The 24,123-nt window shown below is 42.3% G+C and overlaps 1 protein-coding gene across 2 annotated transcripts in view; it reads right to left on the bottom strand.

Moving 5' to 3' along the window:
- Ttc27 (tetratricopeptide repeat domain 27) overlaps positions 1–19,324 on the bottom strand; it is a 134,179-nt gene extending 114,855 nt beyond the window's left edge. Inside the window, exons 1-5 of one of the 2 annotated variants that reach the window (XM_070025340.1) lie at positions 19,071–19,324; positions 16,689–16,866; positions 13,092–13,221; positions 10,103–10,243; positions 5,172–5,274 (exon numbers count right to left, since the gene is read on the bottom strand). In XM_070025340.1, coding sequence (XP_069881441.1) covers positions 5,172–5,274; positions 10,103–10,243; positions 13,092–13,221; positions 16,689–16,866; positions 19,071–19,158 — 640 coding nt within the window. In that variant the 5' untranslated portion in view covers positions 19,159–19,324. The remainder of the gene's footprint in view (positions 1–5,171; positions 5,275–10,102; positions 10,244–13,091; positions 13,222–16,688; positions 16,867–19,070) is intronic. The other variant, XM_070025341.1, reaches the window with a different exon arrangement.
- Positions 19,325–24,123: the final 4,799 nt, after the last annotated feature.

Raw genomic sequence — 24,123 nt, 5'->3', positions numbered from 1 at the left:
AGTGACTAAGTAGAAAAGAGGAAATTCACAAAGCTGGGATAGTTATAGAGCCCAGTCAGAAAGCTAGTGCCTTGAAAAATAGACAGAACTTGGTAAAACCCTACCATGAAACTTTTACTCTCACATTCTGCTCTAGGCATTCTAAGCTATTAGAATTCCAAATCACACAAAGAGCATTACAATATAACCTTTCCAAGTTCTCTAACAAAGCACTTTGTAGGATCATGAGTCTAGCAATGGTATAAGCTCCTAATCAAAGTGTCCAGGAAAAGAAGAGCTACCTTTTTAGAAGTGGCTTCTGAGAGACAGCATTAAGATCAATGAGATATTAAACCCGTATACGCACACACAAAATTCACATTACTTTATATCGGGGAAGGATTCAACAATCATTTTAAAAAGAAGTAATCTTTATTTGCAAGCCAAATCAGCTACTAGAGACTACAGAGGAGTCAGCAACAAGGCTGGAACTAAAAGCCAAACATTAATATGTGATGTCCTGTTCACTACGTTGATTATAATTTGCATACAATATGCAAATGTCTTCAACTGTACACCTGAAATCTCAGTCATTAACTGGACTTCAAAAACACTGCTTTTAAAAAGCACATTCTAGGGATTGGGGATATGGCTTAGTGGTAGGTACAGTGCTTGCCTAGCATGCATGAAGTCCCAGGATCCATTTCTTACTACCACATCAACATAAACAGCTGATGTGGTGCTGTGGCTCAAGTGGTAGAGTGCTAGCCTTAAGTAAAAGAATCTCAAGAACAGTGCCCAGACCCTGAGTTCAAGCCCCAGGATTGACCCCCCCCAAAAAAAATAATAAAATTAATAATAAATAACTAAAAATAAAAAGCACATTTTACTGCCACATCCTGTTCCTCTCAGAATGGATGTGAACATTAAGCTAGCCAATATGGAACAGTGCTGGATGTAACACACACATCACAGAAGTGTTAGCTGAATTATCACCATTAGCTACTCAAATGCTGCCCTGCTGACCAGCTTGAGGAAAGGTCATGGAAATAGAGAACATAACTTGGAAACTCCAGGTCATAGTTCTGGCACTTGGGCAATTTCTGAGTCTTCTCTGTCAAATGACACAGCTAGACAAGATGATCTTTAAAGAACCTTCTCAGAACAAAGATTTCAGACCAGTATAAATCTTGAAAAAGAGAGATAGATATGGAACCCTCAGGGAAAAACTAGTAAGATTTAAGAACTGGCTAGATAAACAGAAACATGGAAGACAGTGAGTTGACTCTGAGCACATACATAACCTTTAGATGACTCAAAGTTTAAAGCAAAGGAGAGCACACTGACACAATAGGTATTTATTACTTTAATAAATCTATAGATTCTCTATGAAATTAAACCTCATGATCTCCTGGATCAAAATATCAACCAGTATATTTAAAATATATGCTAAAACCAAATCTCATGAGACTGTTTTAATTCTATGTTAAAATGAAATTCCCATGGACAATTATAATTACAGATAATCATATTTAGGACATACATTCATTCCAAAGTATCAAGTTCATAGGGGGAAAAAAATCAATGTATTCACCAGTCACCAAGAGACTAATCTCTTGAACATCTCTTTCGATGTGGAAACAATCCAACCTAAGTCACACAGCTGCCTATAGATGTCCCAGCAGAACTTGCTGACAAAATATTTTATCCTTTTTTCTCTGGAAAGTAACTTCATGAATTCCCATCTAAATACCTAAATACATACAATACATCTCATGTATTGTATGGAAAGCATTTTCAGTATCATACCCCAAAATAAGCTGCTGTGAGTCCATAAGTTGTCTGTAGAGAACTGTGGTTTCATTCAGTGTCTGTGCCTTGGGTTTTTTTTTTTGGGGGGGGGGGGGTTGTTTGTTGTCTTGGGGGGGGGGGTTCTTTGTTTTGTTTTGTTTTTGCCAGTCCTAGGACTTGAACTCAGGGCCTGAACACTGTCCCTGAGCTTCTTTATGCTCAAGGCTAGCACTCTACCTCTTAAACCATAGTGTTACTTCTAGCTTTTTCTGTGTATGTGGTACTGAGGAAGTGAACCCAGGGCTTCATGGATGCTGGGCAAGCACTCTACCACTGAACCACATTCCCAGCCCCAGGAACACAGTTTTCAAGATCCTAATATGCTTCTTTCACATAAGTAAACACCTAGCAAAGTTGTGCTGACATTCTATATAAGAATATGATGAGCACAGTTGTTCGTAAAATCCTTTGCTTATGTCTCATAGGCTGAAAAAAACCCAAACTCCTACCAATGTTTTGATGATCCTTTGAGGCCCTCTTCATAAAATATCCTCCTCTGGACATTGAGCAGTATATTTCAGCTATAACTGGTCATCATTTGGGTCATATCCCAGAACAAAACATTTTTACAATAAAAGTGTTTATGAAATACTACAGTTAAATACTATCTACTGACCTATTTAGGCAGAGCCAAAATGTCTAATTATGTCTAGTCACCAATTTATGACCAGATAAAATGAAAAATGCAGTTGATTAGCCCAGAAGAGCAACATAAAAAATTCTAGTCTCGTGGCAAAGTAAAGGATCTCCTGAAATACACTGCACAAAAGACAGGAGGCCCCTGGGGGAATGAGTCACTCAAGAGTCATATTTTCCACATATCTAGGTTAACCATTTCTGTTTTAGGACCTAATTTTAACTCTTAGATTTCTTTAAAGCATACCAGCTGCTTCCTACCTTGTAACAAGACATATAAAGATGAAAGTTTTCTTTCCTTAATTTGTAGGGGCCATGGTATTAAGATTAGCCACTAAGATGTGGTAAAGACATGGCTGCAAGTACAGATTTGCATTAGTTTCCTCAACTACTAATTTTACATTAAAATATAATGAAGTACAGGTAATTATGTAAGATCCAATCAGTATAATGTAACAGCCTCTTCATAAAATTAAATAGTGGACCAGACTCCACTAAATGCTTTCTTCATCCTTTGGGAGACCATTTCTGCTTCTCATTAAGATCAATAACACTCACCTCATTCCTGGCTTCCCAAACTTTACCCAATTTCATGAACTAGAAGCTCATCCCCTTGTACTGTAGATTAACAGGGTAGTTCTCTCTTCATTTCAAAAACCAGTGATATAATATAAAGGGGAGAGGATTTTGTTCACAGTTTTTTTAATTTAACTAAACCAGAATCAAGTCAATATGTACTGCTAACTAGGGTATCAAGCCTTAATTTTGTTCAAGTTCTACTTCATCTTTCATTTTGAAAAGAATATCATCCCTATATGACACTATTAAGAGAAGAGTCAGGGCTGGGAAGGTGGCTCAGTGGTAGAGTGCTTGCCTTGCATGCATGAGGCCCTGGGTTCGATTCCTCAGCACCACACTAAGCAGAAAAAGTCAGAAGTGGCACTGTGGCTCAAGTGGTAGAGCGCTAGCCTTGAGCTGAAGAGCTGAGGGACAGTGCCTAGGCCCAGAGTTCAGACCCCAAAACCAACAATAATAACAACAAAAAAGTGATGTGTCAAAGTTGAATATAGATTTTTTGCAATCCCCAAAAATTCTTTTTTTGTTGTTGTTGCTGGTCATGGCGCTTGAACTCAGGGTCTGGGCACTGTCCTTGAGCTTTTTCATTCAAGGTTAGTGTTCTACCACTTTGTGCCACAGCTCCACTTCTAGTTCTCTGGGGTCAATTGGAGATAAGAGTTCACGGATTTTCCTGCCTGAGCTGGCTTCAAACCCTAATCCCCAGAGCTCAGCCTCTTCAGTAGCTAAGATTACAGACGTGAGCCACCAGTGCCCAGCTCTTTTGTTTTTATTATTATTAATATTTTTATTGTTCTTAAGGTGTCACACAAAGGAGTTATCTCTTCATAATTCAGGTAATGCGAACATTTCTCTTTTGGATAATGTCACGTCTTCCTTCACTTTCAAAGCTGGATAGTTTTAGTAAAGGATGAATTTTCCTATAACTTCTATAGTATTATACTTTTGAAAATCTTTGGTCAAAATTTAACCCAGACAGATGCCATTATTGAGATGAAGAACTAATTTCTCAGATACCTGTAAAAGATACCACAACCTAGAACAGTGTCCAGTTTAAGTGAAATATACATGGGTCAATTGGCAAAACCCATTCATAAAAATATTTTGCCACCAGGCACCAGTAGCTCACTTCTATAATCCTACCTATTCAAGAGGCTAAGATATGAGGATAGCAGTTCAAAGCCAGCCTGGACAGGAAAGAGCATGAGACTCTTATCTCCAACAAACTATTCAGAAAAAAACAGAAGTAGTGCTATGGCTGAAGTGGTAGAGTACTAGCCTTGAGCACAAAGAAGCTCAGGGACAGTGCCCATGCCCTGATTTCCAGCCAGGATCAGAAAAATAATAAATAATCTTCTGGGGGCTGGGAAGGTGACTCAGTGGTAGAGTGCTTGCCTTGCATGCATAAGGCCCTGGGTTCGATTACTCAGCACCACATAAGCAAAAAGAAAAAAGCCAGAAGTGGTGCTGTGGCTCAAGTGGTAGAGCACTAGCCTTGAGCTGAAGAGCTGAGGGACAGAGCACAGGCCCAGAGTTCAGGGCCCTCGACCAGACCCAAAAAACAAAAACAAACAAACAAACAAAAAAAACAAGTATAGCAATAAATAATCTTCTGCAAGCAAAAAGTATTAAATCAAAGACTTTTTGCAGAAAAAACAGATGGGCCATCCTCTACTTTTCACTTAAGAAATATTACTGCTACCACCTAAAAATGTGTGATATTCCAAATTTTAAAAAAAGAAGAAGAAATAAAAACAACTTCAAATAAAATATCAGTACTTGTCAAAAAAACAAAAACAAAAATAAAAAACCAGGCTCTGGTGGCTCACGCCTATTATCCTAGCTACTCAGGAGGCTGAGATATGAGGATAGCAGTTCAAAGCCAACTCGGGCAGGAAAATCCATGAAACTCTTGTCTCCAATTAACCACTAGAAAAACCAGAAGTGGTGCTGTGGTTCAAGTGGTAGAGCACTGGCCTTGAGCTGAAGAGCTGAGTGACAGCGCCCAGGCCCAAAGTTCAAGGTCCACAACTGACAAAAAAATAAATTAAGTAAATAAAAAAACTAAAAAAGAATGTGTTTGCAACAAATTAGAATGGAATCACACCTCACATTAAAGGAAAACATACCTTGGTCAATGCAGTTCTCAGCAAGAACAAAGAGCTGAGGTGAGCGCTCCTCAAGCAACTGCTGGTGGACACTCACACATCTCAAAGTCCACCAAGGCAAGCTCTAGGAAAAAAAACAAAACAAAACAAAACAGACAAGCTGAGATTAAAGGACACTTTAGAAAATACAAGTTACATTTACACTAATTTTTAGCCTTTTTTACACTCAAGATTTACTGTAAATAATCTTTTCCATCCACTACTATGTTTCAATAGTACCTAAATCTACTCTTTTTTTTTTTTTTTTTTTTGTCGGTCGTGGGGCTTGAACTCTGGGCCTGGGCGTTGTCCCTTAGCTCTTCAGCTCAAGGCGAGCGCTCTACCACTTGAGCTACAGCGCCACTTCCATTTTTCTGGTGGTTTTTATTGGAGATAGGAGTCTCATGGTCTCTCCTGCCTGGTCTCTCCTGCCCAGGCTGGCTTTGAACCGTGATCCTCAGATCTCAGCCTCGTGAGTAGCTAGGATTACAGGCGTGAGCCACCAGCGCCCGGCCCTAAATCTACTCTTTACATCCATTTTCTCAGAGCCTGTATTCTTTCCTTGTTAGACAATTGGGCTTTCTAATGTCCTTTCAAACTTATTATCTCTCCTGTGGCAGACCATCACCACCATAGCCCAATTCTAACTCCTCTATGAGATGTTCCACAAGAATTCCAGTGCTGGGTGGGTGCCAGAGGCTCGTGGCTGTGATCCTTGCTACTCAGGAAGCTGAGAGTTGGCTAGAAGCCAGTCAGGGCAAGGAAATCCATGAGATTCGTACCTCCAATTAATCACTAAAAAGCTAGGAGTGAAGCTGTGGCTAAAGTGACAGAGCACCAACCCTAAGTGAAAAAGCTAGGTAAGGTACAACACCTAGGTCCTGACTTCAAGCCCCAGAACTGGTGTCAAAAAAAGAGAGAGAGAGCTCTGGTGTAGGTGACTGTGCGCTTGCCTGCAGTTCCCTTGTAAACACAATGCTCTGTACTGACCCAACAGGACAAGAACTCCAGTCTTCTTCATCTATATGTCCACTCAGAGCAAGAAACACTTTAGAATCAGATACTCCCCAAAACTAGACAGATTCCTTCCACACCCTCAGGAAAGCTCATCGATGAAGCCTGCTACTAATGGGGTGCACCGTGATCTCTCACTTCTATCACCTGGCACAGAACTAGTGTTTCCAATGTCTCACTCTACCTGGAACACGTATTTTTGACAGTAGAGACTGCATTTTATACACTGGGGTGACTGATACATAGACTGAGCATATCATATAGCATTTTCTTTTATTCTTATCAACACCTATCTTATCTTACCTATCAACACATTCTTGAGAGAGAGAGAGAGAGAGAGAGAGAGAGAATTACAGGCCAGTATAGAAGCAAATACAGTGAAGAGGGCAAGTCTCTTCCACTGACCCAATGCCAGTCTCTTCCTCTAAAAACATCTATGCCAAAGGTTGATACTTTCCTCTATACATGTTTATATATGTACAAGATATAATAGGTATTTTTATTGGTTTACTTAAGTATGAAAAATGAGTATTTCTGAATATTACATAAAGATACAAGAAATTAATTTTCCTTTTTTAACAATAATACCTACTAGTAATACATCATACCTAGCCAAGCACCAGTGGCTCATATGTGTTATATGGGTATGAGAGAAAGAGAGAGGTACGTACCTTGTTACTACAAGAATTGTTTTACATGACCTCCATTTTCACTTGAGTAAGAGGGTCCCTCAATTGCTACCCACAACTGCTAGAACCAGAATGCAAATACAAATGAGTTTAACTGAAATGAAATCCTTTGTAATTGTTATTGTTTCCTCAATCCAATTAAGGAAAGGCACAATTAGCTAATATAAAAGATATGTGGAGACTTGTTTGTATATGTACCAGTCCTGGAGCTTGAACTCAGGGCTTAGGTGCTATCCCTATGCTGTTTTGCTCAAGGCCACAGCTTTACCACTTGAACCACAGCTCCACTTACAGCTTGGTGGTGGTTAATTGGAGAAAAGAGTCTCCTGGACCTTCTTGCTCAGGCTGGCTTCAAACTGTGATCCTCAGGTCTCAGCCTCCTAAAGAGCTAGGATAACAGGCATGAGCCACCACACCCAGCTTCCAATCATTTTTTATTTTGTTCCTAGAAGGGTCCTTCTTTTCACTAAGGCTAGTAAAGTTAGTCTATGTTTTAGTTATCTACCCTTATCTGCCATCAGCAACAAGTGAGTCAGATCTGGCAGCTTATTCTATGCTTTGCTAGGGACTTTAGATGGCTCCAGTGGAAAAGATTACCCTTTTAAGGAAATATATGACATAAGAGGCTGTACTCTTTTAAAAAATGACCTATGACCTATAAATTTGAATTATTGAGCCAAAAGCTTTCTATGGAGGAGGAGACTGTAGAGCTAGCATAAAAAACAGCCCATTCCTTCACTAGACAATATAAGTGCCCTTTTCCACTTGTTAAGAACTGCTTTATAGAAACATTGAGGTATTCGTAAAAAATCTTATTTTATCCAATTTCTCAACTTTCTCTCCTGATTCTAAGCCTGGTTACAGAAAAGTCTGAGTGAGAAGTCACACTGGTCAAGAACCTGCAGATGACAAGAATGAGTATGGTGGTCAAAGTAACCCCATCAATGTACTGATTCACCCTACAGTATAAATAAGGAAGTTGATATTCTGAAAATCATCTAGCATAAGTTCTCACAGCTATAAAGCAACAGAGCAAGAACTGCAGTCTGCTTTGAAAGATGAACATTTTACTCCGCATGTATATGTTACTAGCATTATCTCTAGTCCTACAAAATAATAAATTCATAGACAACACAATATATTTCTTAGGAATCATACCACCCACACACAAAAAAAATCAATGGGTTGGGGGGAGGTCAGTCATGGACTTAAAAACTCAAGGCCTGGGCTCTATCTTTGAGCTTTTTTTGCATTTTGAGCCACAGCTCTACTTCTGGTTTTCTGATGGTTAACTGGAAATAACAGTCTCATGGACTTTCCTACCCGGGCTGGCTTTGTACCATGATCCTCAGATCTCAGCCTCCTGAATAACTAGGATTATAGGTGTGAGCCACCGGCACCCAGGTAAAATAAAAATCAATTTAAAATGAAGCCAAAGGTCTAGCTTAGGCACTTGCCTAGCATGCTTTAGATGGGTTCAATTCCCCAGCACTGAAAATAAAACTAGTATTTTCAAAGGTTAAAATTAACTTGAATTAGTATGTGATGCTGCTTTACTATCATTTTATCTTCATTTTAAATAGCATCATTAAAATGAGGATAAGCAAAGACACGAAGGAAAAAAATTATAACAGAATAATGTTTCCACTGAAAGGCAAAATGTCATCACAGAATGGCTTTTGCATCATGATAAATTTCAAGAAAACAAGCTTTAAGCAGAAGTCAAAGTAGTTTAGTATCTGGCAAAAGATGAGGTAACACCTCACAATGCCTACCAGCAGCATTCATCATGTTTACTAATACTCTGAAATTGTTAAATTTTTCAAATTATGCTTAATATATTCCTAATACAAGGTTTCAACTGACAAAACCCAAAAATGGGTTTACTCACTCATTATACAAGGCAAAAAAGGCTGCCATTGGGCAGCCTCCTAAGCTTTTACCTTCGTTAGAGCACAGGGATGATCTGTAAGGCCATCCAACTCAGATCAGCACGGGAAAAAATGCTTTTATTCAAACTACTGACATTTGAAGATCACCTTACACTTAATAAGAAATGTAATAATCCATCTATTCAAAATCTTTGTATTATGACTTATGGGTGATGACCGAAGGGAAAACCTGGGAAGAGAGCAAGAGAGGGGGTAATACTGTCCAAAAAGACATGTTCTCATTACTGGACTTATGTAACTGTAACCCCCCTATATATAATAACCTTTATAATAACCATTTTTTTAAAAAAAAAAGAAAAAAAGTCATTGTAATACAACTAATTCTGGTTCTCATGAAAGTTGCCATCAGAATCTTCCTTTCCTACCTCCTCTTTTTTTTCCTACCTCCTCTTTTCTTTTTCTTTTTTCTTTTTTTGGTGCTGGTCCTGAGGCTTCAACTCAAGGCCTGGGCACTGTCCCTAGCTTTTTTCCTTAAGATTAGGGCTCCGCCTTGAATCATAGCTTCACTTCTCTCTTTTTGGTGGCTAATTGGAGATAAGAGTCTCACAGACTTTCCTGACCAGGCTGGCTTAGAACTGGGATCCTCCAAGCTGCTAGAATTACATGAATGAGCCACCAGTGCCCAACTATCTTCTCTTTAGGATAATCCAGGGTGTAAGCTTAAATGATTTGGAAAGTAAACCCCTATTCAGTACAAACTGTGCCTATATTTTACCTTTGGAAATACTGGGAACTGGGAATGTGGCTTAGTGATAGAGTGCTTGCCTAGCATGCATGAAGCCCTGAATTTGATTCCTCAGTACCACATAAACAGAAGAACTGGCACTGTGGCACAAGTGGTAGTGTGCTAGCCTTGAGCAAAAAGAAGCTAAAGGACAGTGCCCAAGCCCTGAGTTCAAGCCCTAGGACTGACCAAAAAAAAGAAAAAAAAGGAAAGAAAGAAAGAAAGAAAGAAAGAAAGGAAGGAAGGAAGGAAGGAAGGAAGGAAGGAAGGAAGGAAGGAAGGATACTGTGTCTGTAGATGGGTGTGGCACCCAAACCCAAAAACACATTTTGCATTTTAAAATCTTTGAAAGAACTCAAGAATAATCAAGTGGCACAGCCTTTGTCTAGCAAGCAGGAGACTCTGAGCTGAAGCCCTATCACAGTCAAAACATAAGCCAAAATATGCCAAGACACCGTCAGTTTCAGTTACAATCTATGCTAACAGGCACAAGAGCCACTCAAGGATATAGATCTCATGGACCTTTTCCCTTACCTGGATAGCTGTCAGCTTGTGTCTTACATTCACTAAGATAATGCGAGCTAGTAACAGCAGTAGAGGTACTGAAGTCAGGCTGTAAATTGATTCACCATCTAGAATCAGAAGACTCAGGACAACTGTATCTAGTTCTTTGGCCTGAAAAAAGATTTGTAAATTACTATGACAGAATTTAACAAGGATTCATCTTTCTGTGTTTTATGTTTTATAAATATATATAGGTTAAGGACATGGTTCAAGTGGTAGAACCTGACTAGCAAGTTCAAGGCCCTGGTAGAACACCTGACTAGCAAGTTCAAGGCCCTGAGTTCAAATCTCTGTATGAACACACACACACACACACACACACACACACACACACACACGATTTCCAGCCAATTCGGCTCAGAAAGAAGAACACTAGATTATGACAGACCAACTAACAGCACACAATCATAATATTTCAAATGCCCTCAGAAATCCACAAATCAAGCCTGTCCTGTAAAAGAGGAAGCTCCAACTTTACAGAAGCAAGAGACTCCACCTCAGAGTAAACAACTGCAAAGATGAGCCAGCTATAGTGGTACCCATTAGCAGTCCCAGCTAAGGCAGGATCACTTGAGCCTAGAAGTTCAAGTCCAACACCAAGTAACATGGAAATAGTAAAATGTCTCAGGGAAAAAAAAAAACCACAAAACTGAACTGAAGAAATAGGGAAATGCTTAGGGTAGGAACACAAAGGTGAAATGCTTATGTGCCTCTGATCATATAAAATAAATTTATTGAAATGAACTCCAGGATATGGAAACAAGAGGTTTTTTTCTTTGATGTTGTTTTTGTTTTCTTTTCTTTTTGTCTTGTTTGTTTATCTGTCTTTGAGAGGGTAATAAGGAACACAAAAATGGAGGGACAAAGGGGGAACAAATCCAGCAGTGGTACTCACTAGACACTATGTTGAAAGTGAACTATACAACCTGTGAGTGGAAATGGGAGGGAAAAACCACGAGTACAAGGGAAAGGGTGACACTGTCCAAAAAGAAATGTACTCATTACCTGACTTACGTAATTACAATCCCTTTGTACATCACTTTTATAGTAATAATTAAAAAAAGAAATAGGGAAGAAAATGCTAGCAACGAACTAGTCCCATCACTTCACAGATTTACCTACAATAAAATACCATATCATTAACCAGTCTGCAACAGAATTTAGTTTACATTTCACTTATGCCTCACTAGATGGCAAAGCCGGTCTCCACTCCACAAATGCCATCAAGCCAAATCATCAACCAAGTCTAATATATCAAGTGCCAAGCAGAAGAATCATAAATTTGAGGTCAGTCTGGCCTACAAGAGCAAGACCCAGCCAGGCCCTGGTGGCTCACATCTATAATCTTAGGTACTCAGGAAGCTAAGATCTGAGCATTGCAGTTCAAAGCCAGCCCCAAGAGTCCCATCATACTCTTATCTCCAAATAATCATCAGAAAACCAGAAGTGACACAGTGGCTCAAAAGGTAGAGCGCTTGCCTTGAGCTGAAGAGCTAATGGACAGCACCCAGGCCCAGAGTTCAGGCCCCATGACCAACAACAACAACAAAAAAGAGTAAGACCCAGTGTAACCCTGGGTAAATGAGGAACAAACACAAGAACTTCACCAGGAGTTCAGTCATAAATATGAAAAATATGAGATAAAAAATAAAATAAAATAAATAAAGTAATCTAAGTACTCATGTAACATAGATTAGAGGTAAAAAGAAGGATGGCTCCAAAAGCAGGATGCCTTTGAGAAGTGTCTTTCTCTGAACAGAGATTTTCCACATGGATAAAGCACCTATGTTTATAAAATGTGAGCTAAAGAATGTTAACAGCTGCCACAACATAGGGAAAAGAAATTATTTTTTTAAAGTCATTTAGTGTTTATTTAGCTTGTACAGATCCTAATCTATAGCTATTGATGATAGGTCTTTTTTTTTTTTTTTTTTTGGGTCAGGTCGTGGGGCTTGAACTCTGGGCCTGGGCACTGTCCCTCAGCTCTTCAGCTCAAGGCTAGGATTACAGGCATGAGCCACTGAGCCACCTTCCCAGCCCCAAGGAAAAGAAATTCTTATCCACAGGAACCAGGTACTAACATCACAGATGACAGACAACCCTTTCTCTAACAAATAAGGCAAGGAATACAGGCAATCAGTGAGTGACCACATTAATTCCTAGTGGTGCCTCAACAGGGGAAAAGATAGACACTTGCTTGTGTCCCTTCCTCTGAGACATAATCCTCATATTCCCACTGAGTTCTTTTTATTTTAAGTTATATTTTCATTATCTTTAAGTAGTTGTATAGGAGGTGGGAAGGTGGCTCAGTGGTAGAGCGCTTGCCTTACATGCTTGAGGCCCTGGGTTTGATTCCTCAGCACCACATAAGCAAAAAGAAAAAAAAGCTGGAAGTGGCTGGCGCTGTGGCTCAGGTGGTGAGAGCGCTAGCCTTGAGCTGAAGAGCTGAGGGACAGCACCCAGGCCCAGAGTTTAGGCCCCATGACCGGACCAAAAAAAAAAAAAAAAAAAGTAGTTGTATAAAGACAGTACAATTCATCATAATCAATCTTGATTCATGATCACTCTTTTCTTCTGTCTATCCCATTTCTCCCAACCCCACCAACTGAGTTCTAGTGTGCTTCCTCCAGAGGCTTCAGACAAAGCAGAGAGAAAAGAACTCCCTTCAAAACTATTTCTTGGCCAGCATCAGTGGCTCATGCCTGTAGTCCTAGTTATTCAGGAGGTTAAGATCTGAGGATTACGGTTCAACACAACCCATGCAGGAAAGCCCATCATCTCCAGTTAACCACCAGAAAACCAGAAATGGTGCTATGGCTCAAAGTGAAGATTGCTATCTGTGAGCAAAAAAGAGCTCAGGGACAGTGCCCACGCCCAGAGATTAAGGACAACAACCAACAACAACAACAAAGAATCACTAATACAACAGTGGCTGCATGTGGATTGTTGAGAAGCATACCTCACTGAACTGCTGGAATAAGAGAGAAGACAGAATCTCCTGAGGATACGAGTACGTAGGAGGGCCAGTCCAGTTGCTCTGGACGAACAGCTGCAAACTGCTCACACCAAGCAAGAAGACCAGCTGCTGTCTGCATAAAGAATAGTTAAGATATAAACCAGAATCACAAACATAATATTTAATTTCAGATTTTTTTTTTGTTGTTGGTCGTGGGGCTTGAACTCTGGGTCTGGGCACTGTCCCTGAGCTCTTCAGCTCAAGGCAAGTGCTCTACCATTTGAGTCACAGAGCCACTTCCAGTTTTCTGGTGGTTTAATTGGAGATAAGAGTCTCACAGGCTTTCCTGCCCAGACTGACTTTGAACTGTGATCCTCACATCTCAGCCTCCAGAGTAGCTAGGATTACAGGCATGAGCCACCAGCACCCAGCTAATTTCAGATTTATTAAGAAATAGAAAGCATTGTTATTTTAAAAAATAAATAAATAAAATAGGTGAAAAAATCTAAATTGAAAAAAATTAAGAAAAGGAAAAGAAAGCAATATATATATATTTTTTTTTGTCGGTCGTGGGGCTTGAACTCTGGGCCTGGGCGCTGTCCCTCAGCTCTTCAGCTCAAGGCGAGCGTTCTACCACTTGAGCTAAAGCGCCACTTCCGGTTTTCTGGTGGTTTATTGGAGATAGGAGTCTCAGTCTTTCTTGCCCGGGCTGGCTTTGAACCGCGATCCTCAGATCTCAGCCTCCTGAGTAGCTAGGATTACAGGCGTGAGCCACCAGCGCCCGGCAAGAAAGCAATATTAATTCACACTATCTGGGATTTAAGACAAGTTAGGTCTGTAATGTCCAATGTTGCAACTATGATCCATATGTGGCTTTTTTTTTTTTTTTTTTTTTTGGGTCCGGTCGTGGGCCTGAACCCTGGGCCTGGGCGCTATCCCTCAGCTCTTCAGCTCAAGGCTAGCGCTCTACCACTTGAGCCACAGCACCACTTCCAGCTTTTTTCTTATGTGGTGCTGAGGAATCAAACCCAGGGCCTCATGCATGCAAGACAAGTGCTCTACCACTGAGCCATCTTCCCAGCCCCGTATGTGGCTTTTCAAACTTACATTTAGTGTATGAACAGGGAATAAATTAACTAATTAATAGCTAGGGAATTCCTGAGTTTCATTCTGAAGAGAAAGTGACACTCTCTTCTATGACTCCTAGGAACTTCCTCAAAAAGAATTTTAGGCTTAAAAAATAAGACCTGTGGTACTCAGAATATAAAGTCATCAGTGCAACAGGCTTGACAGCAAAGAATATGTAGCACTTGCGAAAAATAACAAAGAACCCATCTATAAATAGAAGTAAGAAAACAGCGAAGAAAATGCATGTGCAGAAAGTTATTTTATAAAGTTTATTTTATACCACTAAGTATAAAATAAAATCTTTAAGGTTAACTGAGAATATGCTTTAGATTGCAAATGCACCAAAATGAGTCAAATGAGTTGATTCTTTTTTTGGGGTGGGGTCCGGTCGTGGGGCCTGAACTCTGGGCCTAGGCGCTGTCCCTCAGCTCTTCAGCTCAAGGCTAGCACTCTACCACTTGAGCCACAGTGTCACTTCCACCTTTTTTTTTTTCTGCTTATGTGGTCCTGAAGAATTGAATCCAGGGCCTCATGCATGCAAGGCAAGCGCTCTACCACTGAGCCACCTTCCCAGCCCCAAGTTGAGTTGATTCTTTTTAAGAGAGTTCTCATCTCTTAATGAGTAATGCATTTCTGTGCATGAGTTTGATAGAGAGAATTCCCTGACAAGGCTAGCTGCTAGAAAAGTGCAAACACATCAGAGAGCAAAATAAGAATCAAGAATGAAGAGGGCACTGGGTGCCAGTGGCTCACACCTATAATACTAGCTATTCAGGAGGTTGAGATCTGAGGATCGTGGTTCAAAGCCACTACAGAGTCAAGAAAGTCCATGAGACTCTTATCTCTAATAAACCACTAGAAAACCAGAAGTGGTACTGTGGCTCAAGTGATAGAGCCCTCAAGAGCTGACGGACAGCGCCCTGGCCCAGAGTTCAAACCCCACAACTGACAAAATAAAATACAGGTCGTATCGCACTCTTTTTTTTTTTTTTTTCTGGTTGTAGGGCTTGAACTCAGAGCCTGGGCTTTGTCCCTAAGCCTCTTTTTGTTCAAGGCTAGCACTCTACCACTTCAACCACAGCATCACTTCCTGCTTCATGAGGACTTTCTGCCTGGGCTGACTTGGAACTGCAATCCTCAGATCTCAGCCTCCTGAGTAGCTAGGATTACAGGCATGAGCCACCAGCACCCAGTGCCTTACTCATTTTTACAACCTCAACAAACTACTCAAGTAGTTAGTATATTTGTTGAAAGATTAAATAAAGCCATTCCCCCTATATATAATGGTAAAATAAAATGGAGTGGGTTTTCAAGATCATTAAATGTGACATTATCCCATAGATAGGTGAAAAAAGGAAAAGACATATTAACAGATCTCCAATAATAAAATCAAAGCCCTTGAAAGGCTTAGATTTCACTGTTGTGTAACTTTCCACTACAAGTCTCCCTTTAAAATTGCATAAACTGTAGTGGAAGAAGGCAAACTAAAGGTTCTACAATAAGAACATGAAGTCTTAGCCAGACACCGGTAGCTCACACCTATAATCCTAGCTACTCAGGAGGCTGAGATCTAAGGATCACAGTTCAAAGCCAGCCCATGTGGGAAAGTCTGTGAGACTCTTTTCTCCAATTAACCACTCTTATCTCCAATTAACCTTCCAGAAAACTGGAAGTGGCACTGTGGTTCAAGTGGTAGAGCGCTCACCTTGAGCTGAATTGCCCAGACCCAGAGTTCTAGTCCCACAACTGACCAAAAAAAAAAAAAAAAAATGTTTTCTAATTTCCCCAAAGACAATCTATAACGTAATAAAATTATGTAGACGTATCACTTAGTTATCTAGAAAAAACAAGATGAAAGGGATATGTGTTTAAGACAAAAGGAGATAAGATCTAACATTTTGTCTGGGGTTAAAACCTACCAGAGCCGGGTGCCTGGTGGCTCACACCTATAATCCTAGCTACTCAGGAGGCTGAGATCTGAGGATCATGGTTCAAAGTCAGCCCAGGCAGGGAAAGTCCGTGAAACTCTTATCTCCAATAAACCACTAGAAAACTGGAAGTGGCTCTATGTCTCAAGTGGTAGAGCACTAGCCTTGAGAGGAAGAGCTGAGGGACAGCGCCCAGGCCCAGAGTTCAGGCCCCACGACCGACAAAAAAAAAAAAAAACACTACCAGACCTAAGCTCAGAGCATGCACAGTTACCAACTAATTATGTGCCAGTTTCATACAAAATTCTTTTATCCTTTATGTCTTCATATGATGATCTTCTAGACAAGTGACTTTACACAGATGACTGGTATACAATGAGTCCAGGCCTTTCAACAATTGCTAAAATCAGTGCCTTAGAAGGTGCTGATTACATGTATGCTTGACATTTATACATTTCATGTGACATTTAATGTCTCTATGTCTAAGTGCTAATATATGTGTTCAAAGTCTATTTCTCTATGAAATTTTCAGTTAAAATTCTACCTTTCTGTTTCATCCAAATCTGCAGAGCAATCCAGGAATGTGACTATCTGTTTTTCCAGGCAGCTGTCAATCTTTTCTTCAGTTACCATTGTTGAATTTACAATATTTTGAGTGATTGAATGTAACAGTATGGCCTCGTAGCTCCCTTCTAACAGCAACTGTAAGAAAGATCCACTGTCTGCAACATAAAAAATTAGTCCAATTAGCTGAAAACAATTTGTTCACACTCTAAAGAATAATCCATTAGCTAACCACCATTTTAAGTACAAAAAAAAGTATATAGACTTAGAATGCTTGCTGTATATTAATTACAAAGCACTGAGTCCTCTCGTTCTAGAAATCATTATCTCTCCTAGAACTAGAGGCTGGCCTATCCTGAGTATGAGTAGCAATGTAGATGTGATATCAATACAATAAGTCCTATTGTCCTTTTGCTGGGAAATTCACAGAGACTCCAACTGACAGCAGAAAAGTATCCTTAGTCAGGATCCTAGGACTTTTCACAAGCTGGTTCCTCCAACCCTTACTACTCCTCCTTGTAACACTGGGTCACCCACTGTTCCTTCATAGTCCCCAGGCACATTCCAACTTTAACACTTTTTGCACTTATGATTTTCCTGCTAAACTTTTCTTCACTTGTCAGTACCTAAAAATAAACAAACAAATCAATAAAATCACCTCTTTTGACCTCTCACAAAACTTTTCCAAACCACCAGATATAAACTAAGCATTCAACTACAAATTTTCTCCCTCCTGCTACTTTTTTCTTTTTTTGGTCAGTTGTGGGGCTTGAACTCTGGGCCTGGGCACTGTCCCTCAGCTCTTCAGCTCAAGGCGAGCCCTCTACCACTTGAGCTACAGCGCCACTTCTGAGTTTTTCTGTTTATGTGGTGCTGAGGAATAGAATCCAGGGCCTCATGCATGCAAGGCAAGCACTTTAACACTGTGCCACCTTCCCAGTCCTCTTCTGCTACTTACTCTCTCTCTCTCTCTCTCTCTCTCTCTCTCTCTCTCTCTCTCTCTCTCTCTCTCTCTCTCTCTCTCTCTCTCTCTCTCTCTCTCTCTCTCTCTCTCTCTCTCTCTCTCTCTCTCTCTCTCTCTCTCTCTCTCTCTCTCTCTCTCTCTCTCTCTCTCTCTCTCTCTCTCCTCTCTCTTCCTGTTTTGTCTTCGGGATGCAGCCTAAATCGCACAAACAGATCTGCCTATATGACAGCAGCAAATGTGCCTTCTTCCTCTCCCTCTCTCAGTAAATGTACACTGCGCACAAGAGTTACATCTTTATTGTCTCATTTCAGCTTTTCTGGCTCCGTGATTTTGAATAAAGTATTTAACTCATCTATTTGTTCCAGGATGTCTCCACCTGCAAAACAGGCTTAACAGTAGTATCTACCTTACAGTCTATCAAGGGGATGGAATGACTGAATAAACGCTAAAGACTAAGAAGACACACTGACTGTTACTCACTGTCACTGTTATTACCAAACCTGGGCATCGAGAAATTTGGAGTAAAGAATCGCACCTATCTTGAGGCCCCGCCCACCGTGTCAAGAGATCAATAAACCCATGTGTTGGTTTTGGAGCGGGTTGTGTGCACCAGGACCAAAAGCGTGAGAATCCACTGGGCAACCTCGGACTTGCCGGCTCCTAGGCTGGCCGAAGTCTGGCAGGTGTGCGCCTCTCACCTGGCCCGATGTCCCTGCACCAGGCTCAGACGTCGCCTCGCCTGGTCCGGATGTCCCCTCATCTGGCCCGACGTCCCGGGCCCGACGTCTCCTCACCTGGCCCGACGTCCCTTCACCTGGCCCGACTTCCCCGCACCTGGCCCAGCGTCCCCGCACCTGGCCCGACGTCCCTTCACCTGGCCCGACGTCCCCCCCACCTGGCCCGGCGTCCCCGCACCTGGCCCAGCGTCCCCTCACCTGGTCCCGACGTCCCCTCACCTGGCTCGGCGTCCCCTCACCTGTCCCGACGTCCCCGCACCTGACCCGACGTCCCGGGCCCGACGTCCCCTCACCTGGCCCGACGTCCCCGCCCCTGGCCCGACGTCCAGGGCCCGGCGTCCCCGCACCTGGCCCGGCGTCCCCTCACATGGCCCGACGTCCCCTCACCTGGCCCGGCGTCCCCTCACCTGGCCCGGCGTCCCCTCACCTGGCCCGGCGTCCCCTCACCTGGCCCGACGTCCCCTCACCTGGCCCGACGTCCCCTCACCTGACCCGGCGTCCCCGCACCTGACCCGGCGTCCCCTCACCTGGCCCGACGTTCCCTCACCTGACCCGACGTCCCCGCACCTGACCCGACGTCCCCCCACCTAGCCCAGCGTCCCCGCACCTGGCCCAGCGTCCCCTCACCTGGCCCGACGTCCCGGGCCCGACGTCCCCTCACCTGGTCCCGACGTCCCCTCCTGCTTCCATTGCTGCCGCTCGGCCTCAGTGGCAAAGCCCCTCAGCACGGCCAGCTCCGGGGCCCACATCACCCCGGACTCCGCCGCAGCCACAGCAGGGAGCGCGTCACAGGTTCGAACTAAGAGTCAGAGGAGGAGGGCCCCACGTCGCGGCAGTCTAGCGGGTACAGCTACCATGAGGACCCCCACAGGCCTAGCAGCCCATGTGCGGATACTAACACCAGGAGGCAGCCATGACAGGAGCGCGGTGCAACTTGGGAGAAACCACACGTTCTCACGGCATGCTTCCGCCTCCGTGGCCAATCAGAGCCGGGATAGTGAGCATGCCCGTTGGGTTGCCCCGCCCCTGGGCGGGGTGTGGGCGGGGCTAGGGCGTCAGGTGCACCGCCGAGCCGCTCCGGGAGCCTTCCTGCTAGCTGCGGAAGTCTAGGAGTGGCTGGAGATTCCTAGATCTGGGCCCACGCTGGCTGGCGATTCAGTCCTGTGAGGAGCTGGGAAAAAGCTAGTTCCCCGGGGCAAAAGCATGTCTGCACTTAGCCTCCGGCAGGAAGGAAAACGGATGGATCTGATCTTGGCGCTATAACATCATAATGTCATAAATCCTGAGTGGGAAGCCTGACCCGGGGAAGTTTTGGTGGCTAGTCAGAACGCTGCAGAAGCCCGAGCCCAGTGGTAGAAGGTGTCATCCACCAGCACGCTTTCGGCTGAGCACAGAAATGGGTTGTGTAAGAGTTGCTGAACCAAGAGGGACTGGAACGCAGGAATTTCAGCACTCAAGACTAGCCTGGGACTTAGGGATAAAGCGCTGAGACGCCCTTAGTTCCACCCCTACACTCGAGATAGGTGGAGATGGACTGACCCACATTGAGACCCCTGCAGGCCTGTGGGGTGGGGGGAGCAATGCGGCAGGGGTTTTGCTGGAGGCTTGCTTCCACCTCCTCCCACCCGAATGTGCTCCTCCAGAGTTTGTTTGTTTTTCAGTATAAAGAGTTTGCTTAGTTTTTCGTATTGTCTTTTAAGGTTTGGCCTTCTATAGTAAGCAGACTCAGTTACCTAGTTTTCCCCATGGTCCTTTTTCTTGTGCTTATGCCTTTACCATAGTTATTTTTGTTTCGTTTTGTTTTTGGCCAGTCCTGGGGCTTGAACTCAGGACCTGGGCACTGTCCCTGAGCTTCTTTTGCTGAAGGCTAGCACTGTTACCATTTGAGCCACAGTGCCACTTGCAGCCTTTTCTGTGTATGTAGTGCTAAGGAATCAAAACCAGAGCTCCATGCATGCTAGGCAAGCACTCTACCACTAAGCCATATTCCCAGCCCAGATTGTGCACAATTTAACTATGTAAGATTGAGTTCATGAGTTTAATTGGGACTCTGAAGCACAGCCATAAAAAATTTGAATAAGCAAACTGAAGGTGCCACCCAACTCTTAGCTCTGTTTGAGAAAACAAATAATTGACATATGCTATGCACCATGTAAAGAAATAATTTTTTGGTGTTACTATGGTTTGAACTCAGAGATCTATATTTTCTAGGCAGTGAATCTACCACTGAGCCATACTTCCAGCTAAGAAATACATTCTTAAGTAGGGCTTGCAAACATTATATTTCCTCTGAAAGTTCTCAAGAAACAACTAAGTATACCAGGTTTCCAATGGAATTATATTGCATGATTTTAAGGAACAGTGTTTTTCTATGCTGTAAGTAGTTGCTATTCCCATGAAAGTCTAAGATTCAAACCGTTATATTAATTACAGACAGAGACAAAGATGGTGATTTCTTTTATACCATCTCTTTCTAAACAAGAGAATTGTTGAGACTGCTAGCAAAGGAATAAATTGGGTAGGTGTCATACATCATACAGTTCCTGGCTACCTATGTTTCATGATGCTATTAAACAGTCTCCAGATCTTTCAGATTAACAAATTCTCCAAGCTACAACATTTATTTTTGTGTGTATATGTTATTCCATACTTTAGAATGTATAAGAACCCAGATTCAATACCCAGCACCACAAAAACAAAACAAAAACCATTAAGTTCAAAAACAGAAGAAAAAAAAAACCAACCTATGATGAAGAAAATCAACAATTACATTTGTGAGTTTCAGTGAGAAGGGTCATGAAAGACATTTTTGAGCTGCTTGTTGACAGAAATATCATTATAAAACCTGATGTTGGTGATATTGCCATTAGAATTAATCACAATGTGCAGTTGGCTAGCCTCACTAAAGTGAGGCCTTTCAGAATTCCAGTTCAGTAAAATGTATTTTTAGGGAGAACACTAGCTGCAAGGGAGTACAGGATATCTAGCTTTCAGTCTTTTTTTTTGGGGGGGGGGGGGTAGGTTATAGAGCTTGAACTCAGGGCCTGTGTGCTGTTGTTCAACTTTTTTTCTTCAAGGCTAGCACTCTACCACTTTGAACCACAGCGCCACTTCTGGTTTTCTGGAGGTTAATTGGAGATAAGAGTTTCATAGACATTTCTGCCCAGACTGGCTTTGAACCACAGTCCTCATATCTCAGTCTCTTGAACAGCTAGGATTACAGGCATGTGCTACCAGCTCCTGGCTTCACAATCTCTTTAATTTTCACTGGTAACAGTCAACATTAGTTCCTCTTGATGGGAGAAATCCTATCAGTACCTCTGGCTTTTAAGAAATTTCTCAGTGTTTTTGCTTTTCCTCCTTCAAACTCTACATCCACAGCTAGCTCTTAGGTCTCTTCATGTTCCAGTTACTCAAACTATGATTCATGTGTGGCTCTTCAGTTTTCAGAATTTTGAGACAAAATGGACGAAGCAAATTGTTGCTATTTTCAGGACAGTCTAAAATGTGTTGGTTTTATATCAGCAAAGGCCAGCTATCAGCAAATGCACAAGTAGTCAGGGCATTTCCCCAGAAATTTTAAGAGAAACTTGATCTGTTCTGAATGACAAGTCACAGATATTGCAAATGGCAGAGAGCTCCTAAGTAGGGCGCACATTGTCAGTGAGACTCTTCAACAGGACAGGAATGGAGGAAATCGGTTTGTGTATGCCTCTGTTTCACATGATTTATAAACTTTTATGTAACTGAGGCATTTAAAAACTGTGAGTTTGGGGACTGGGAAAGTGGCTCAGTGGTAGAGTGCTTGCCTTGCATGCATGAGGCCCTGGGTTTGATTCCTCAGCACCACATTAAGCAGAAAAAGTGTCTCAAGTGGTACTCACCTTGAGCTACAGAGCTGAGGGACACCGCCCTGGCCCAGAGTGCAGGCCCCACAACTGACCAAAATAAAACAACTGTGAGTTTTCTGGTTTCCCTTCTTCTTTATGCTGAACATAAATGAAGTAACAGGACCAAAGGCTTTGGTTTGACTTGATACACTTGCAACTTCTGTTGTTACTAGCCCTTCAAAACCATTTAATGGCTCTGAATCCACACACATAAAAAAGGTATCTTCTTCTTTTTCTTTTGGTCAGTCACCAGCATAAATCCATTCTGCACTTGTTGATAAGAAGCAGTTGCTCTTTGAGGGAGGGCATGCTTATGAACCTTCTAGGAGAGACAACAGAAGGGGCCACTGGTGAAGAATGTACACTGGTGGTTTCTTCCTGGAGCATAGACCTTTACCAATTTCCACTATTTATATCACAATTGGAAAGTGACGTGGAATTACAAAGACTCCCATCTTCCTGTAGACAGAGTGCATGGAGAGGATAAACCTCATGAATTTGGTGAAACAACTTGCTTTGTAAGCTGAGCTCATTTAGATATTCAATAATAAATAGGAGACAGCAGCAAAAGTTCACACCTATAATCATAGCTACTCGGGAAGCTAAGATCTGAAGATTTCAGTTTCCAATTAACCAAGCAAAAAATCAGAACTGGCTGGGTGCTGGTGACTCACTGTAACCCTACCTATGCAGGAGGCAGAGGCCTGAGTTATCATGATTTGAAGCCAACCTAGGCAGGAAATACCATGGGACTCTTATCTCCAATTAGCCCCAAAAACCTGGAAGTGAAGCTGTGGCTGAAAGAGCACTAACCTTGAGCAAAATAGTTCAGTGACAGTGTGACTCGGTGACAGCTAAAACCAACAAAAAAAATCAGGACTGGAGGCATGGCTCAAGTTGTGGAACACCAGCCAACTGCAGGAAAATTAGAGCTCGAATCTGAGTTCAACCTCTACTACTGGCACACACATGTGTGTATAAGTACCTAGGACTATTTATCTTTGTTCAGAGTGAGAAATTGAAGTGATGGTAATTGCTTTGGCGATTATAGTCACACGAATTGCAGGCTGCAACATCTTGCATCTACCTGTAGCATCTGCTTACCAGCAAGCTGAGCTGTAAAGGGTTCAGCAATAGAAAACCCTATACCAAGAAGTGGAGTTGTGGCTCAAAGTAGAAGAGCGCTAGCCTTAAGAAAATGAGCTGGGGCTGGGAAGGTGGCTCAGTGGCAGAGCGCTTGCCTTGCATGCCTGAGGCCCTGGGTTCAATTCCTCAGCACCACATAAGCAAAAAAAAAAAAAAGCCGGAAGTGGCACTGTGGCTCAAGTGGTAGAGCCCTAGCCTTGAGCTGAAGAGCTGAGGGGCAGCGCCCAGGCCCAGAGTTCAGGCCCCACAACCGGACCCACCCCACTCCCCCCAAAAAAAAGAAGAAAAAAAAAAAAAAGAAAAGAAAATGAGCTCAGGGACAGCGCCCAGGCCCTGAGTTCAAGTACCATGACTGACCAAAATATAAAAATAAAAAATTCCTACACTAATACCAAAATCAATCTCAGAAAGAAAACATGTTTGATCATCTTGTCCTTCCATAGGACAGAAATGTCTTTAAAGCATTTAAAAAGCAACTAAAATCACAAGGGAAAAGATCAATTAAACGACTTCATAAGTTAAACACACAGTAGAAAAGCTAAACAAAGATAACAGCTGTATGGGCAAAATACAGAGGTATGACAAAAATGAACATTTTACTTATATAAAAGGAGTGCATAGATATTTTACATACCTTTAGACTATATATAAGAAAAAAGTGGCCGGCGTTGGTGGCTC

This window comes from Dipodomys merriami, unplaced genomic scaffold (assembly GCF_024711535.1).
Source record: "Dipodomys merriami isolate MVZ:Mamm:240054 unplaced genomic scaffold, mDipMer1.0.p SCAF_17, whole genome shotgun sequence".
Classification (NCBI taxonomy): domain Eukaryota; kingdom Metazoa; phylum Chordata; class Mammalia; order Rodentia; family Heteromyidae; genus Dipodomys; species Dipodomys merriami.
Note: the sequence above shows the minus strand (reverse complement) of the source record. Positions and strands in the feature narration are given on the sequence as shown.